The sequence below is a fragment of the Hippocampus zosterae genome, chromosome 7, assembly GCF_025434085.1.
Source record: "Hippocampus zosterae strain Florida chromosome 7, ASM2543408v3, whole genome shotgun sequence".
In the NCBI taxonomy this organism is placed as follows: Eukaryota; Metazoa; Chordata; class Actinopteri; order Syngnathiformes; family Syngnathidae; genus Hippocampus; species Hippocampus zosterae.
In genome coordinates, this window is record NC_067457.1 from 1,701,025 (window position 1) to 1,717,749 (window position 16,725).

General features: G+C 46.3%; 5 protein-coding genes across 6 annotated transcripts; 2 read left to right on the forward strand and 3 right to left on the reverse strand.

The window, feature by feature from the left end:
* Positions 1-472: 472 nt before the first annotated feature.
* gch2 (GTP cyclohydrolase 2) lies at positions 473-2,608 on the forward strand. The gene is made up of 6 exons (XM_052072255.1): positions 473-878; positions 1,145-1,254; positions 1,360-1,415; positions 1,884-1,915; positions 2,091-2,175; positions 2,249-2,608. The coding sequence occupies exons 1-6, from the start codon at positions 590-592 to the stop codon at positions 2,373-2,375; spliced, it is 699 nt and encodes a 232-aa protein (XP_051928215.1). The 5' UTR covers positions 473-589; the 3' UTR covers positions 2,376-2,608.
* A 406-nt stretch (positions 2,609-3,014) lies between these two features.
* On the reverse strand, positions 3,015-4,341 carry cript (cysteine-rich PDZ-binding protein). Its single transcript, XM_052072260.1, has 5 exons — positions 4,184-4,341; positions 3,926-3,991; positions 3,630-3,684; positions 3,411-3,514; positions 3,015-3,240 (listed from the first exon to the last, which is right to left on the reverse strand). The coding sequence occupies exons 1-5, from the start codon at positions 4,197-4,199 to the stop codon at positions 3,176-3,178; spliced, it is 306 nt and encodes a 101-aa protein (XP_051928220.1). The 5' UTR covers positions 4,200-4,341; the 3' UTR covers positions 3,015-3,175.
* A 457-nt stretch (positions 4,342-4,798) lies between these two features.
* Positions 4,799-7,078, forward strand: pigf (phosphatidylinositol glycan anchor biosynthesis, class F). The gene is made up of 5 exons (XM_052072257.1): positions 4,799-5,163; positions 5,481-5,572; positions 5,645-5,761; positions 6,034-6,142; positions 6,233-7,078. The coding sequence occupies exons 1-5, from the start codon at positions 4,936-4,938 to the stop codon at positions 6,344-6,346; spliced, it is 660 nt and encodes a 219-aa protein (XP_051928217.1). The 5' UTR covers positions 4,799-4,935; the 3' UTR covers positions 6,347-7,078.
* A 2,351-nt stretch (positions 7,079-9,429) lies between these two features.
* LOC127604884 (cytochrome c oxidase subunit 7A-related protein, mitochondrial) lies at positions 9,430-11,660 on the reverse strand. 2 transcript variants are annotated; one of them, XM_052072258.1, is made up of 3 exons: positions 11,487-11,660; positions 10,117-10,251; positions 9,430-9,908 (listed from the first exon to the last, which is right to left on the reverse strand). In XM_052072258.1, exons 1-3 carry the CDS (start codon positions 11,556-11,558, stop codon positions 9,768-9,770), a joined length of 348 nt encoding a protein of 115 aa, XP_051928218.1. In that variant the 5' UTR covers positions 11,559-11,660; the 3' UTR covers positions 9,430-9,767. The 2 variants fall into 2 exon arrangements, with proteins under 2 accessions (XP_051928218.1, XP_051928219.1); XM_052072259.1 differs by having other exon boundaries at positions 9,430-9,966.
* A 423-nt stretch (positions 11,661-12,083) lies between these two features.
* kcng3 (potassium voltage-gated channel, subfamily G, member 3) lies at positions 12,084-16,278 on the reverse strand. Its single transcript, XM_052070268.1, has 2 exons — positions 15,032-16,278; positions 12,084-14,110 (listed from the first exon to the last, which is right to left on the reverse strand). Exons 1-2 carry the CDS (start codon positions 15,955-15,957, stop codon positions 13,465-13,467), a joined length of 1,572 nt encoding a protein of 523 aa, XP_051926228.1. The 5' UTR covers positions 15,958-16,278; the 3' UTR covers positions 12,084-13,464.
* Between the last annotated feature and the right edge of the window lie 447 nt (positions 16,279-16,725).

Genomic DNA, 16,725 nt, shown 5'->3' on the forward strand with positions numbered 1-16,725 from the left:
TCCAAAATTTGTGTGTGTGTGTGTGTCTAGGGGGTGGGGGTTCTTTTCGGGCATGGTCTCATGCAACAATTTTGTGAGTCTGCTCATGATAGACATGTCGAGAAAATGTTATGGTGCCGACCTGGTTTAAATTGGGTCGAAAACAGAGAAAATCCTTGGGTCAAATTCCTGCTTGAAGAATGGCCCGAACCGGCCTAAAATGGCTGCTTCACCCTCAAATGTGAAATTTCTTGCTCTTTTGTCAGTGCAAAGCACTCTGTGTTGTATTTTGACTGTATGAAACGTATACATGGGGGAAAAAAAAATAGATACCCACGTTTCTGCGTGAAGTCTTGTGCTTTTGCGGAGCTGCTGGGAAAATGGAGGCAAGACGAATCGATGCAGCTCGATGACGATCATACACACGTGTCGAGTGATGGGGGGGGCGACGGGAGCAAGACGGGCGACAATGACCAATGCGGTTCGGGTTGGATGATGATGATGATGATGATGCGCGCAAGGAATTGCCTGCTTTAAAAGCGAGAACCTGCAGGATGTGGAAGGACAATACCAGACAGGCGAGGCAACGCTCAGCATCAGCATCATCATCATGAACGGCCACTGCAACGGGAAGGCGAGCGACGTCGCCGCGGAGAAGTTCCACAGAAGCAACGCTTTCCCCGAGCTGAGCGTCAAGAAAGCGGCCCACAGCAAACTCCCAGAGGGCTCCCGCAAGGAGGAGGAGGACCAGTGCCGGCTGCCCTCCATGGAGGCTGCCTACGCCAGCATCTTGCGGGAGCTCGGCGAGGACGTCGACCGCCACGGCCTGCTCCGCACGCCGCTGCGCGCCGCCAAAGCCATGCAGTTCTTCACCAAGGGCTACCACGAGACGGTAGACGGTAAGGACGCTTTTGGCCTCACTCCCCAGGCATGACCAATCAAGCCAACTGTTCAATTATAATTGATAAATTCTTACCAATGGTCCTCCCTCGTGGTGATACTTGCAACTGAAGGCTTAAGTACCAAACTTCTTATCATTTTGATTATTATTAGGGAATCTGATACAAAATGTGCATCCCACCATCAAGTTGAAGGATTAGGATTCAATTGGACTGAGTTGTAACTCCAAAAAATAAAAAGTAATACTATCTTGATGTCTCACCAGATGTGCTGAACGACGCCATCTTCGACGAGGGCCACGACGAGATGGTGATCGTGAAGGACATCGACATGTTCTCCTTGTGCGAGCATCATCTGGTGCCCTTTTTTGGCAAAGTGAGTTCCCTCGGGACTCACGACGACAACTCCAAGGGCTCCCTTGTGTGTTTGTTCGGTTCCGCTTTGCAAGTCAGCTGATTCCCCTCGCCTTTGTTTGCGTAGGTCCACATCGGGTATATTCCCAACAAGAAAGTGGTGGGGCTGAGCAAGCTGGCGAGGTGATTAAAACACACACATTGTGGTTAATGCGCTTGCCGCGTTAGTCTTGGTCCAGTGCGTTCTTCTGTTATTTCACCGCATTGACCTGTGTCTCAATTCTCAACTCCCCTGCGAATGTTCCCCGTGGGAACCAGCGCTTGTCATCACAGCCGAATTCGGATGGGCTCTGGTGCCCGGGAGCTTGGGTGGAGGCTCTGGCATCCAAATGGCGGACAGACTGGAGCCACTTCTTGTGCATTCGCTATTAAAAATACAAAAACACACCAAAATCAATTTTCCATGACAAGAAGAACAGAAAGAAAGCCTGGCCTGGGGGGGAAAAAAACAGACTGAATAACGGGAAAAAAGTCACACCACACAAAAGGACAATCTGAGCAAAACGACGGAAGACCAACCATTTGCGAGGGAGGTCGTTAGCAGTGAAATGAATGCCGTTGTGGTGAGTGAAAAAGTTCTTCTCTTTGCAGGATTGTGGAGATCTACAGTCGAAGGCTTCAAGGTGAGACCCAATACCGTAGCGTCATCATGTCCCGCAAAAGCCACTTTTATACAGGCTCTATTTTGATGAACAATGAAAATCTTGCGCGGCAGAACTGCGGATTGGACGCGGTGTTGGCAAATTTGCAGATGAGTAAAGGTTGTGATGTCACCTTTTTGCTTTTTTTCCTGCTCAGTTCAAGAGCGTCTCACCAAGCAGATTGCCGTCGGGTTATCCGAGGCCCTGAAACCCAGAGGCGTCGCCGTGGTGATTGAGGCGGCGTAAGTCGGCCCGCACGGACATACATATATACGCATACGCCATCTTTTAATAGCCGCCTCCTTTTGCGCGCAGGCACATGTGCATGGTGATGCGCGGCGTGCAGAAGATGAACAGCCGCACGGTTACCAGCTCCATGTTGGGGGCCTACCGAGATGACCCCAAAACTCGGGAGGAGTTCCTGTCCCTCACCCAGAAGTGAGAGGACGTCATGGCGGATCCATAAACGTACAAGAAACACACACACCACAGATTGAAGAATTTCAATGCCGCAGCTTTGATGATTTGTAAAGTCACTGTGATTCCAAGTGCCTTTTTTTTCTCTCCACCAAAATATTTTATATTTCTGTTCAATATACAAAATGAAATTCTTTTTTTTACCTGTACTACCCAGATGGGAATTTCATTGGCGCTGGTGCCAAGTGGTGCTGTCTGTTATAAACCCTTTCTCACTTAATCATTATTATAGAATTGTAATTCCTTTCATAATAATCCATGTCTTTGTCATGTAAAACATTTGTTATTTCTGCGCGAGGAGGAAGAAAGTGGACGAGTTTTTCTTTTTTGTCATCTGTAGCATGTAGTTTGATTATCATTTACCCGAATAAAAAGAAAACAAAAATGACCAGAATGCACCGGCCTTCTTTGTGCAACTGAGAAGTCACATTTAAATGTGCCTTGCGAAAGTGTTTGCACTCCCACCCCCCCACCTCTTGAATTTTTTGACCCGTTGCCACATTTTTGGCTTTAAAAAAAGATTTTACTCTAAAATGGAAATCACATCATATATACACAACAACAAATTCATGAAAAGCAACAAAATAAAACAAATATTCACGGCTCAACGACAACCAAATGTAATTTGTGAGTTACGCTTGAAAACTCATTAACAGATGACTGTATTAGGACAGTCTTGCACTCTATGTTTGAATATAGAATTAAAGTGTGGCTTCGGGGGACCTTGCAGTCAACATGTGATAAACATTATGGCATACAGCGGGGTCACACCGACGTCTGTTTGTAGTTGGTGGTGTCGAGAACCTTCTTCCCGCACATGGCGCAGATTCCTGAGGGGATGAAGGATTGGAGCATGTGAGGCAGGCGCAAACACTAAAAATGAAACACCCTATTCGCGTAAATGTCAAAGAGAGCCTGCGTGAAGGATTAAAACCAAAATCCATTCTCCTGAAGTCCATGAAAACTTGCCCAGAGCGGTGGTGTGACGTATAGTACTAACCTTTCTTGTAAGCGCAGCCTTGGCAGTAGTGCGAGCCTGACTGATGGACGGAGCTCTTGCAGATGCGACACGTGGCAAAGCCCGTCTTACTGTATGGGTCGAACCTGAAAAAGGGTTGTGGAGGCTTACAAATCTGTGTGCGAGTCCCTGAACAGGTGACCGCGACCATTACGTGGCCCCCTGTTCCTAAAAATACAGCATGGGTGACTTCAAGCTCACCTGGCTTTCTTTGAAGTCAGCAGCTTATTTTCATTGCGCTTGCGACCCCCACTCTCTAGAACGAAGAAAAAAAACTTTTCACAGCACATTCCAGTGAATGTCTGTTATCCGCGGTAATACACTTGTATTCGCCATCCACCTAAAGATTATTGTGAATGGCTGTAGATACCACAAGATGGTGACACAACAATTTTTCTATAAGACAAGGCCTGACTAAATGTTCCGAAATGCTTTTGTTTTAGTTGGACACATATGAAGGATTTGGATGACAAATAGGTAAGATGACAAAATCTTACCTATCGTATTCCGTGCTCCGTCCTTCCAAGTGTCCGGAGTGATGACTCTACCAAGCTTCTTCTCACCTGAGACAAATACACACAAGTCACACGCACTGAGGTGACATAAAGTTACCTTCTGGTTTTAGTACGTAAAAAGGCGACATTTTGAGCGGGCAGACATGTTAGCTTTGTTAGTTTACAAGAATGGTACGTCGTTCGGGAAAACTAACATTTCGCTCACATTTGAAGACCGGCAGTCGTTTACTGCAAACTTACACTTTTCACAGACCATATTTGTGGTGGTGTTTGTTTCAAGTGATTGGGGAAAAACACTAGCTCGCAGAATGCCTACTGTTTTACGAGCTAGCTAGCTGGTACTGCTATGTTTGTAAACGTCCGGTTATGGGTGACATCACTCATCGGATCAGTCAAATATCGCGAGATTTTCAAACGTGATTGGCTGCCAGCTGTGTCGTTTAATTCTAAAAACAAAAGCAGTTGATTCTATTTTAAAAGCATATTGTACTTCATAGCTTTGGTAGTTATAGATTCAATAGTTATTTTCGTTAATATTCAGCAGGTATGATCCTAAATTACCGGTTCGTATGTACAAGGTACACTTGATTGGTCAATGTCGCAGGATTACGAAATGTGATTGGCTGACAACCGTGTCCATTTATACTCGCCGAAAGCATCTGATATCGGTTATCAATGGACTTTTATTTCGTAGGTATTAGAATTATAGTCTGAAATTATTTTAACAGGATATTAATTTTTAACTAGATCAGTTGGACAGTGGGAACACCAAACATAGATAGACAGCGGTGGACCTAACTTTATGCGTCTTGGTGACGCCTCTTCATTGGTGAAACTTCACCAAATTCTGAACTGTGATTGGCTTGCGAAATAACGCTCAACTCCATATTTACGGAAGTAATGCAGAATAATCGACGGACGTTTCCCCTTTGCTAACCTTCCTTTGGTATCAATTTTAAGATCTCAAAAGTACTTTTGTGTCGTCAAGAGCCATGTGGGACCACGAGATCCGAGCAATGGCGAGCACCCACGCCATCATCGCCGCTTCGATGCTCATTGCCACTGTCGTCCCCGCGGCGCTCGTCCCGGGCTTCTCGTTGTACGGCACCCACCTGCTATGGATCTACTCGGTGTCTGTGGCCGTCGCCGCAGTCAGCGTCGCCGTCTTCTGGCTGCTCGGCATTTCTCCGCCGACCAGGAAGCACACGCTGGGATATAAGGTTCACGAAAATCTGGGCAGCAAGAGTGCATATTAAAGGAGTTTGTCAGTGGTGTGGGTTTTTTAGTGGGGGGGGGGGGGGGCGGGGGGGTCAGAATACCCCTTGTGGAATGCTTTCGTCAAAACACAAAGGATAAAGAATTAAAAGCATATTCTTGCCATGGTGTAATCCATTTGAATTAGCCAATTAGGGGCCGATCACTCGAATGCAGCCCTAATTCCGCCCCATGTATTTCTGGACCAACGAGAGCCTTGCTTTTGTTTGCTTGACATCCAATGAAAAAACTATTTTATAATAATCTTTCATCCTCTGTCCAGCTGTCCAGGTTGTTTCGTTCCTGTTTGTACTTCTTTCTGTCCTGCGTGTTTTTCCACATCGTGGTGGTTCTCTACGGAGCTCCTCTCATCGAGTGAGTAGCAAAAGAAAACAATTGGTTTATTTTAAATTTCTTCTGACATGACACATCTGTCACCTTCCACAGCTCGGCTTTGGAGACCTTCTCTCTCGCCGTCTTGCTGTCCTCGCTCACCACGCTTCGGTGTCTCTGTGTGCTCGGACCAAACGTCCAGGCTTGGATCCGGGTCTTTAGTCGTCACGGGTAACAGTTTTTTTTAGTTAGCGAGGCGTTGCTTGGCCAATATTTGTATTTTATTTTATTTTTGGGGCCAGAAAAATATATCTACTCCAAGTGAGCTTCAGGCATTCCGCCGCTAGGTGGCGACAGCAAACTTCACAACATCAGCTGTTTTGATTCATTTCAATAGGAAGTTAATTGAGTTCAGTAAAGACCTCACCACATATGGACTTATGTGTTTGTTCGAAAAAAACAAAACGACTAACTAACTAAAATGTCTTGCCTTTGCTTCGCAGAGCAATGTCTGTTTGGGATACTTGCCTCCAGATCACAGTAGCCTTGACGGTGTTGGGCGCTTGGATGGGAGCCTTCCCAATACCTTTAGACTGGAACAGGCCTTGGCAGGTGAGCACATCACCCCTCATTCAGTCACACCTCAAATTAAATGTCCTCCCTTCCTTGCTAACTTATCATTGCTGGGGGGGGTTTCCTCAGGTTTGGCCGATATCCTGCAGCCTGGGCGCCATGTTTGGATACCTATCGGGCCTGGTGGTGGCGCCAACGTGGATTCACTATCATCGTAAGCAGCTTACTTACAAGTGTAAATGATGGACCAGCTTCACTGTCCACACGCACCCGCTGTATCACTTATTTCTCCTATTTATTTGGATTCCTGACACTTTGACGATGCCAGTGTAATACAACCTACCTTGTTTTGTATTGTCATTTTTACAAGAATAAAAAGGTGCAGACATGCTATTTTAAAGTCACAGATGCTACAGTACTTACGACTTACTAGAAAGAAGATGCTGACCCTTGTGGAGAAAAACAATACATGTGCCTCACATATGCATATTTTGTATTACGCTTTTACTTTGGATTTTTATCGAACCCGTGGGCTTTGCTGTAATCGAAAGTCACTAAGATTATGCACTTGTAAAATGAACTGTAATTGGATAAGGGGAAATGACACACACACGCATTTTTGCAACCGTGATGAATGTTGTTCTTTTTTTAAATCACCATTAATCTCTCCTCTTTTCCTTGGGCCCCCATGTTGGCTTCTCATTTTTAGGAACGTTTCAAACTCTTAACACAGACTTGAGACCTTACTTTAAGACCCCAACATTAAATTTGAGCCAGGACTTGTAATCCAAATGCGGTTTTGTAGCCATCATTTGAAACTCTCTCTCCATGGCTTGAAACTCTACTTTGACAGATTTGAGTGATGGCCTTTCATGGGATTATTTTTCCACTTGGGCACATCTGTCTGTTATGTCCCATGTTTGAACCCTCCTACACAGGGAGACAAGAAAATAAAAATGGCCCTGCCAAAAGCAATCAGTCCATTTTTACCATCTCTCGCTGTGTCCACCAATTCTAATCTGACCTCATGCCGTTTTGTCCATCAAGTGTATTTTTAGGGTTGCGAGTAAGATTAGGGGTAGGGGGGGCGACATAATATTATAAAGGTGTTAGCACCCTGGCTGATGGATTTGTGGCCGGGCGTCTCCGGTGCCTCGTTGCATGCGGGGAGAATGTTATTTATTCATTATGTTCTGGGGGCGAGCAGAGGTGATTTGTCAACCCGTAGCGTTGCGGTTTCCAGCGTCAAGGCTGGCTAGGATGAGTGGCCTTGATTTCTGCACAGACCTTATTTTTTTTCTCTTAATACATCTGTATCAAAAGTAAGTCCGGAAACATTTTAGCCTGCTTACCCAGGAATGAATGGAAAATCCAATCTCCCAAATTGAGTTTTACTTAGCAACATTAAATTTGACAGACATGTCCCTCTATAGCAGATCCCAAGAAAAGTGTGACAAAAAATACGCTCAAAAAGACGCAAGGAAGTTTGCCATTTTGGTTTGAAACCGATATTTTAGGGTTATCATGGCCATTTCCAGATCCAGCCCCAGAAGCTAGTTTCACTTAACCAACATGAAATTTGGTCGTCAAGTCGATCAAGAGTAGTCCCACAAAATACAGTAGTGCCCAAAAAGACACAGGAAGTCACTCATTTTTATTTTGAATTATTTTGGCCATTCCCAAGGCTGTTCAAATTTTCAAAATCCAGCCCTCGAAGGCAGTTTCGCTGAACAACATGAAATTTGGTAGTCAGGTCTATTATGAGTAGACCTGCGAAAATAGTCTTGAGAAACTATGCCTGAAAAGACACAGGAAGTCTGCCGTTTTGTTTTGAAGCAGCCATTTTACTGCAATTTTGCACATTTCCGGGTCTTCTTCAAAGACAAACTCTAAACACAATATTCTTTGAATTGAATGGTCAAGAGGTACACTTTCCGGAACACTCCATCCTAGAGACCCTCCATCATCTTAATTATCCCGCCTGCATCATCAGAGCCCACTCGAGCAGTCTTGTTTTGTGGTAACAATGGCTATCTCCCTTTGTTGTCGCTCGGCGGGAGAATTGCATGACGTTTGCCTAGCGGTAACACGACACTCCAACTGTGAATGAAGCATGGGGAGTGAACGCTGGAAGCAAACAAGGGAAGTGGGGGTGAGATGAGACAGATGGAGTATGAGGGGAGGGAGTGTGAGATGACATCTTTATGAAATGGAGGATGGGTGAGACTTATCAGAAAACAAATGGGAAGTGCAACCTTGCTTGGCACCTTCTCACTCACTTCCTGCTCTGACGTGGCGTCTTGCTTTCGACTTCCTGTCTGCACAAACAGGTTAGATTTTAATTTGAAACGGGGGGGGGGGGGCTTTGTTTACGAGCGGGACCTGACTTAACAGGTGCCCCAAAATATTTTTTTCCGATGACAAATCATCGCTTGGTGCAACTGTTTTATTTGTGTCGTGACCAAGCGCAAATAAGGTCAAACTTTCAAGAAATTGAACATGGGTGGCCTTTTATTTTATATGGTGTTCACCATTCACCTTGTGAACCGCATCATCTTTTCACACTCTATTTCCACTAAATATATATATACAGTACTCTGCTCAAGTGTGACGCGCCTAAACTTTTTGGACGTCCATGTTGGCATTTTTCTTCATCATACTCGACGCGACAGGTTTGCTGCCAATTATTCATCTTTTACATAAAAGCTGTGATCACAAATCCAACGCAACATCGCCATCTACAGGTATCTCAAAGTCATTACAGTGGTTTCCAAACCACATGCCAGTGATTTATTGTGACAGGGGGAACGATTAATTTATCCTCCACTGGATGGCAGAGGGTATAAAATCGACTTGTGTATCCCCTTTTTGTGACCTTTTTGTATGGTGATGTGTCATGAGATTAGTTTTCTATATGTAAAATGTGCCTCGTGTAAAATATGTGCCTTGACTCAATAATGCTTGGAAACTTTGCTCCATGGGTTATAATTTCTTCATTTAATTGCTTGCAATTCAGCTCTTGTTGTCTTAAATGTGATTGCTAGTGAGTGTTTGCAGGCAGACGTTAGTTTTACTTGCATTGATCCAACTGCCTTGCTTTTGTCCATATTAACTCTATTGCTGACGTCAAACCTATTCACCAGTAGCGCAAATGACAAAGTAAATAAGAAGCGACATTTATTTGCTACACGTGAGCCGAGGGGGCGGTATTTACAGAGGACTGAACTGCTAGGTTGATTCAGTGGAGACCACCTCCTGTTTTAAAGCTGCGTCACGTGACGCATGATGAGAGAGACAATAAGAGAGAATAAAAGATACACCCCCAATACGGTCATTTGCGATCACATTTATTGAATGAAATATCTTCTTTTGTTTTGTTTGTGCGAAACAGTTTACAAGAGTTATCATCGACGGGAAAAAGGAGGCTCGTTGTTGGGTTGACCCGCTGAGCAGCAACATATCACACGCCCTGTTTCCACCAAACGGTGCGGTTCACCACTTTGGTACGATTCCACTTTTGGCAGTCTTTGAGTGACAAGAACTTGGCCACCTATGTTGTTTCCGGCAAGCACGTCATCGTGCTATGCTAAACCGTACCGAACCGGGCCGCTGGGTGGAAAACATGGAAAAAGTGTCTAGTGGGGATCAGGTTGGGTGACGGTGGTCACTTGTTTCTGGGCTGAGCGGCGATGTAGAGCGCCACCAGGCAGTAGAGAGCGCCCCCTACAGTCAGGGCCATGGTGGTGCGGTACAACAGCCGGTCAGGGACGCCGCGTTTCAGGTGAACGGGGATATTGTCCGACGTCTAAAACATACGAGGAAAAACAGAACAAAAAGTTTCTTGGCTTGAATGAAGAAAGTTGCTGCAATTAGAGTGAAACATCAATACTCTAATTACTCTTGTGTTATTGATTGCTCCCCCCCCCCCGGTGGTGCGCTTGTGATTGATTCGTGATGACCAAATCGAAGGGGAAACTGTACGTGTATGTGTTGCTTTTTGAAAAAACGATTACCTGGAATATCCTCTGAAAGTCGGGCACTTTGTTGGCCCCCAAGTACTCCACCACGGGTCCTGCTTCTGACACAACTTTGGTGGGTGTGGCAAAGATCATGGTTGATGATTCGGTCGGGACGACTGGCCTTAAACCCTGCACAATGAATGCACAACCAATAAGTCACAATGTCAACATGGCACCTTCATATCGAGGAAACCACTTTTGGACCAAGCTCACTGAAGTGCACCTCGGCACAGCCACAGCGGCTACACGCATTCAGATAATTAAATTGCGCGTGGGTATTTTGGTTGATGAGGTGGACATTTACTTACCAAAAAATAAAATGAAATAAACTGGACGATCAATTTTCTATTTATCGCAAGAAACGCAAGAAAAACATATGAGCATCCATCTTATTACGATGGAATTTTGCCGACATGGTACAAGAGTGTTTCTCGCCAAGCCCCAGCACTTACGTGCCTGAAAGAACGAAGTCATCACATGACATGCTTGCAAAGGTGATAATTACAGCGCGTGCGAGGGCGCCACAATGAAGGTGCTAAGATGCAACAACTTCACATTCATCACGACATGCAGACCTCAAGCTAACCTGCAGAAACAGGATCCTTTGTTTCCCACCTCAAATCCTATTAACCTTTTACTCCTGGGTAACCAAACAGTTTGTTGTGTTATACGACAACAAAAAACACATTCAAATAGAATGTGCAAAATATAATTTAGCCCACAGTCAGAAATATTTGATATGTTCATTACAGTAGACCCCACACCCCAAAAGTTCCCAGAACTCTCGAAAGTTTGACCGGCCAAACTTGCACATTCACAACTTACACGGAAAATGGTACAGCTAAATTGAGCACCGCTCCTAACATTTAATCATGGGCAAGACAACCTGGCGAGGGGGCTTTATCAAAAGGTCAGATATGACAAGGACACACCTGCGTGGTATTGAATTTGAATTTACACAACAGCCAGTTGGTGAGAGATAACCTTTACAAACCAAATATGGAAGAGAAAGGTTGAATATGGGGTGGTTGTCACGATAGAATTGCTGAGGAGATGTTAATTTACAATGCATACAATATTTTTGAGATTAATTATGCTACAATAAACCCAACACCCCATTTTAAAAACCGAAAGAAGGGGAGGAGCCAGCAATACATCATCAAGGGGTGAAACATGAAGCTGATTATGCTACTTCATCGTGTATGGAAATTTAAAAATACATAGTTTTAAGAGATTACACAGCGTCGATTGACGACAAAGTTGCATTTTACTCAGACAAGGACGCGTGCGAGCACGGCGTCATGAAGGTCACCGCCAACCGAGACCATCCTTCTTTTGAGTCATGCGCCGACTTTAGAACTCACCTGGGGGGCGTAGGCCGTCGACGAAGAAGACCCCGCAAGCTTCTGTGTGATACCGCTGAATTTGTAGTACATGTTTGTTCGTGGGAGAATGGCGTACGGACACGCTGGTCACAACAGAACGAACCGGCGGAAAGAGTTTCCTGGTTCGGGCGTCGAGGGAAAGTGACGTCAAGGTCAGATGACCCCAACCCGCCTTTTTCATTGGAGGGCCGAGAGTCGCTGGCAAAAGAAAATCTATCCATCTATGACAAACACGTAAAAATACAAAATGCTCACTGGAGTTGACAATAATTTGTTGTATTAATATGTGCAAAGAGATTGTTTTCCTAGTTGAAGTTGGCTGTAGCAAGTTTTGCCCTGACCGACTAATCATTGAGCAGAACCCTGGAGTGCTACATTTCTACAAAATGAAAAGAACAGACTGATGGGAATATATTGATAGAATTTCATTGAAGAAATATAACAATGTAGGTTCTATAGTGTTGATAAAGGATGTTAAGTCCAGAAAGCTTTGTGTAAAATGACAGCTGCATTGATTTGTTTACTTTCAATTTCAGCTCTTGAAGGTGTAATTTGTAAGAAATGGACTACACAGAAAAATGATCAACAATTGCTTTTATTTTTCCAAAACCACTCAATACATCACAAATGAAAAAAGTGTTTGTCGCGAAATTATTAACTGCCCAGTCAAAAGCATAATCCAGCACTGATTAAACTTTTTAGTCACATTTATGCTACTTGAAAAGCACACCAGAGAGACGAAAAGAATATCGATGTGGTTAGAGATGAAAAATTGACACTTAAATCCAAAGAGATGAACTCCAGCCTGATCTTTGATTGATGGCAACGGGGTGGCGGGAGACTGCGGTGTGGGTGTGAGGTGTTGGATTGTTTTGTTTGGGAGTAGATGAGGCTCTTCATTAAGCAGCCGGCGTGATTCATGGAACGTCATAACCTTCGTCGGCGTGCATGTGATGTCATTTCCCCCTCCCTCTTGTGTTGCAACGACCTTGTGTGTATGTGCCCTATTTGATCGCAAACACACTAATCGACGGCCTCAGTGAGTGGCGTGCCTGAAATGAGGGTGTCGCGGAGATGAAAATACTGTACAAAAAAAACCCACCTCCCTCACTCACTCACATACGCACAAACACACACACACACACACAAACACACACACAATATTGTTTTTGTTATGAGCTTCACATCACATTTTTCATCTGCTGCATCCCTTTTTATTCTTTACATTTGGCAATTTTCAATTTTTGTCTCCATATTCCTCGCCTCTATAGATGCTAAATGCATCTAGGTCAGCCTTATACAGAGCCCCTGACAAACTGAATGGCTGAAGGCCACAGCACACACACACACACACACACACACACACACACAAAAACACACACGCCTGTACATGTCGTAACCATGGCAATGCAGTGTAAACAACCATCCGCAGGGACTAACGGATTTGTCTGGTCTTTAATAAATAATGATTTGTAGGCTTCAAGGGGGCACGCTCGCGCTTTAAGAGGCCTTTGGAAAACAAGACTTTACCTTGATTTTCCCTTCTTCAGAAACTGTAGGCACTGGGTTGATATTTATCGTGCAGGGGGGGGGTTACTGCGACTATTGCCATAATATATGTGTAAAGCACGTTTTTCAGCGCGTAGGCATGGTGGCAGGTCCCGGCCGGCCTGCATTTGAAATTTAGGTTGATAAACCACGATGGATACCAGCTGCCCGTGGATGGTTTGGATTTGAGATCAGTACAGCTTTTGAGTCAAAGATAAATATTAGGAGGTGAATCTCAGCTTGTCACGCCAAAATTGACAGTTTGAGGCCCCAAACTACAAGTTGTGTTCTTTACAGTGATGAATTACAGGACGCGTAATTTGCAAACGTGCATCTACCCGTGAGGAACTGGGCATGCCGTGAACTTTCATTCGGTTGATTTCTATTGTGCAAGGCATCCGGAAAATGTTCACTGTAGTATTTCCACCGAAAGGCTTCGAGCATACCTGGCCGAGCGTAGTCTGAGTTCGTGGTAGCACTGCACAAAACTGTGGTAGATGAACGTGATGGGCAGCGCCAGAAGGACGATGCCGCTCACCACGCACATCCCCCCGAGGACCCGCCCCCCGATGGTGATGGGGTAAACGTCCCCGTACCCCACTGTCGTCATGGAGATGATGACCCACCAGGCGGCGGCGGGGATGCTCGCGTAGTCCTGGTTGCGTGCGCCCAAATCCAAGCCGTGCTCCAGTAGCTGTGCCAGGGCACTGTAAATCGCCATGGCGACGCAGACAAACACCATCAGCATCACCATCTCCCGGTAGCAGCGGCGCAGCGTCAGCCCCAGCGTCTGCAGCCCCAGGAAGTGGCGGGCCAGCTTCATGAGCCAGAACACTCGCATCATGCGCAGCACACGCAGGAACACGCCCGCCACCCCGAGCCCGGCGCCGGGCATCCCCGCCCGGGCCATCGCCATGGTGACATAATAAGGCGTAATGGCCACCACGTCGATGATGTTGAGCGGCCGGCGGAGGAAGTCCCACTTGTCCCGCGCCACAAGGAAGCGCAGGATGCACTCGGCCGTGAACCAGCCGATGCAGACGGCCTCCACGATCCTGTAAACAGGAAACGAGAGACACATTATCCTCGACGGCATTGACAGAATCACTCTGCCGGCTAATTACGTGCGCCGACATCCCGCTGAGATGAAGGACGTGAAAATTGCCGGCATTTGAGCATAGCAGGAGTCAAGGTGGGTATGCCAAGGGGGGGGAGAGAAGGGTCTACTCCATTGATTAGAAAGGCAATTATAAGTGAATTAAGCCCTGTGCAAGCACACAGGCAAACACAATTTGGCCAAACCGCATTACAGAGTCACCCGAAAAATCCATCCACCAGCAAGTGCAAAGTACACGGCGATGTGTTATCTCATGAAGGCTCAAGCATCGACTTCAAGGGGACTCCGGATTCCGGCGTATACTAAAACGAAAGACCCTATAAAGTGAATTCAGAGGTTTGTTTCTAAATAGAATATACTCCCCACTATATAAGACTTAACCTCAATCACATCAGCGGTTGTTCAGCGCTATTGCAACATGCAGTTATTAGCTTTCAATCTTCCCTTCCGATAGTCCGCTGACATGGGCGCTTTAGAGTTGCTCGTTGTCAGTCATGAATGCGTGCACCTCACAGAGAGAAAGACGGAAACGAGAGTTGGGCAGCATGTGGAGCGGGGCTTCGGACTGCTGAGGTTGCTCTAGAGCGCCTCCTTGTTGCAGGGTGGCAAAGCCCCACAAGAACGAGTCGATTTAGGCGGGGGACACCCTCAACTGGTTGTCAGCCAATCGTGCGGCGTTGTATCTGATGTATATTTTGTTCACCTCAGTAAATCTGGGACGAAATTGAGACTTTTTAAAAATATTTGTGTTATTGGTGGTATGCCACAATATTTTTCTCATATGGCTCAATCAGGGTTGGGAAATACTGGTCTGAATGTTTTGTCCTCAACTGACGCAAATGGATAGTTCCCAAATTACCTGTGCTCCTCCACGGTGTTCCTCTTGGCCGTGTCCCAATCAGGCAGTGTACTGGCGCACAGCATCACCATGGACACGATGACAAAGACGACGGACACGGTGGCCAGCAGCTGCGCCCCGAGCGACGAGTTGGGCTCCTCGAACGCCCTGCGCGCCCTCTCCAGCCACTTGGCGCGCCGGGTGAGCTCCATCACCGCCGCCGGTTCTCCCACCGGGCTCTGGGTCGCCCCCTCCACTGCGTCCCCCTCCTGGGAGAGCCCACCGTCGGACAGCCCGACCTCGGACAGCCGCTCGTCCAGGCGCTTCTGGCAGCAGGAGTCCAAATGCGCGCTCTCCAGCCCCCAGTAGAGCATTTCGGTATAGAAGGACAGCTCGCACACGCCGGGGACGAAGCGCAATTTCCCGGAGCGCACGTAGAGCATGATGAAGACGAAAGCCTGCGCGTGGCGGTCGAAGAAAAACTCGTTGCGCTCGCGGTCGTAGTCGTCGCACAGCTCCAGCACCTCCTTCTCGGTGGCGCACGCGTGGAGGCGGCTGACGCGCCTCAGGGGGAAATCCCGGATCACGTCGCGGGTGAAGGCGTAGCGGGTGCCCCCGACGTTCAGCACGCAGATGCTCTTCCCGAACTTCATGGCTCCCTTCAGCGGCTCTTTGGTGCTTTCATTGCGGAAGCTGGGACACCTGCCGGCCGGGCTACACCTCCCCGTGTGGATGCTGCCCTGTCCTGCCCTCGCGGGGCGTGGTTGGGATCCGAGCGCAGTTGAAGTCAAGTCGGTCGGTCGATCGGCGTTGTGGCTCCCTGCTGTTCTGCCCTCCTCTCCGCAGCCCCAGAAAGGACTCTCTCTCTCTCTCTCTCTCTCTCTCTCTCTCTCTCTCTCTCGCTCTCTCTCTCCATCTCTTTCCACCCAGGGCCGGAGACAGCCCATCCCTTCACTGAAAAAGTCTCGCACAGATCATAGCGGATGTGTGCGTCGTGTTGCCTTGACATACGATCTTAATTATGTCTCTGACGGCGCTCATAACAATAATAGAGCAAAATGCCATCAATCCATTACAGCTCAGCTTTGTGCAGCTTTGTAATGTGTGGGTTTTTTTTTTGCATCACTCCAATGGACATTTTGCTGCTCCTTCTGTCGTGTGCCGGGAGGCTGTATTATACAGATGTGATGTCTCCTCGTCTGTGACGATTGCACTCCTTGAGCGTTCAAATCTGACATTCTCCTTGACATAAAAGTTCATTGGAATAAATCAGGTTCTTTACTTGCGGTGTCGACCAAACTTCCAGTTTCAAAATTAGGACAACATACAACAAAGCATAAAACTGTCTTTTTTATCAAGACATTTTTAATCAAAAATGAATTTGCCAAGAGACCAAATTGAAGATTTGAGATTTCACCTCTGTTTCTTGTTTCTGCAGCTTTGATTTGGCTTGGTCTTGATGTTCAGGACTTCCAGTACGTGTTTGTTGTGCAAATGTGCTCATTTCGTCCTGAATCTCTTCTTTTCAAAGTTTCATAGAGAGACGGTTTCTTCATAGGAGTTCTCAGCCCAAATCTATGTGACATCTCCTTGACAGAGTCAGTGACTTAAAAGCTGTGTGCCATGGAGCACATGTCATTTGAGTTTTGTACTCAAAAGAACCAAGTACCGGTACTTTTTTTTTAACCTAAATTTCAGTACCAGAGTTAAATCAG

Excerpts from the sequence above, each read along its gene's own strand:
- pigf (XM_052072257.1), top strand. The coding sequence starts at position 4,936 with ATGTGGGACCACGAGATCCGAGCAATGGCGAGCACCCACGCCATCATC. Across the intron at positions 5,164-5,480 it reads AGCACACGCTGGGATATAAG|CTGTCCAGGTTGTTTCGTTC; the intron begins GTTCACGAAAAT and ends TCCTCTGTCCAG. Across the intron at positions 5,762-6,033 it reads CGGGTCTTTAGTCGTCACGG|AGCAATGTCTGTTTGGGATA; the intron begins GTAACAGTTTTT and ends TTTGCTTCGCAG.
- cript (XM_052072260.1), bottom strand. Across the intron at positions 3,515-3,629 it reads CTGACTTCAAAGAAAGCCAG|GTTCGACCCATACAGTAAGA; the intron begins GTGAGCTTGAAG and ends ACCCTTTTTCAG. Across the intron at positions 3,241-3,410 it reads AGGCTGCGCTTACAAGAAAG|GAATCTGCGCCATGTGCGGG; the intron begins GTTAGTACTATA and ends TCATCCCCTCAG.
- kcng3 (XM_052070268.1), bottom strand. The coding sequence starts at position 15,957 with ATGGGCTGTCTCCGGCCCTGGGTGGAAAGAGATGGAGAGAGAGAGCGA. Across the intron at positions 14,111-15,031 it reads AACACCGTGGAGGAGCACAG|GATCGTGGAGGCCGTCTGCA; the intron begins GTAATTTGGGAA and ends TCCTGTTTACAG.
- LOC127604884 (XM_052072258.1), bottom strand. The coding sequence starts at position 11,558 with ATGTACTACAAATTCAGCGGTATCACACAGAAGCTTGCGGGGTCTTCT. Across the intron at positions 10,252-11,486 it reads CGACGGCCTACGCCCCCCAG|GGTTTAAGGCCAGTCGTCCC; the intron begins GTGAGTTCTAAA and ends TTCATTGTGCAG. Across the intron at positions 9,909-10,116 it reads ACTTTCAGAGGATATTCCAG|ACGTCGGACAATATCCCCGT; the intron begins GTAATCGTTTTT and ends CGTATGTTTTAG.
- gch2 (XM_052072255.1), top strand. The coding sequence starts at position 590 with ATGAACGGCCACTGCAACGGGAAGGCGAGCGACGTCGCCGCGGAGAAG. Across the intron at positions 879-1,144 it reads CTACCACGAGACGGTAGACG|ATGTGCTGAACGACGCCATC; the intron begins GTAAGGACGCTT and ends ATGTCTCACCAG. Across the intron at positions 2,176-2,248 it reads GCCGTGGTGATTGAGGCGGC|GCACATGTGCATGGTGATGC; the intron begins GTAAGTCGGCCC and ends TTTTGCGCGCAG.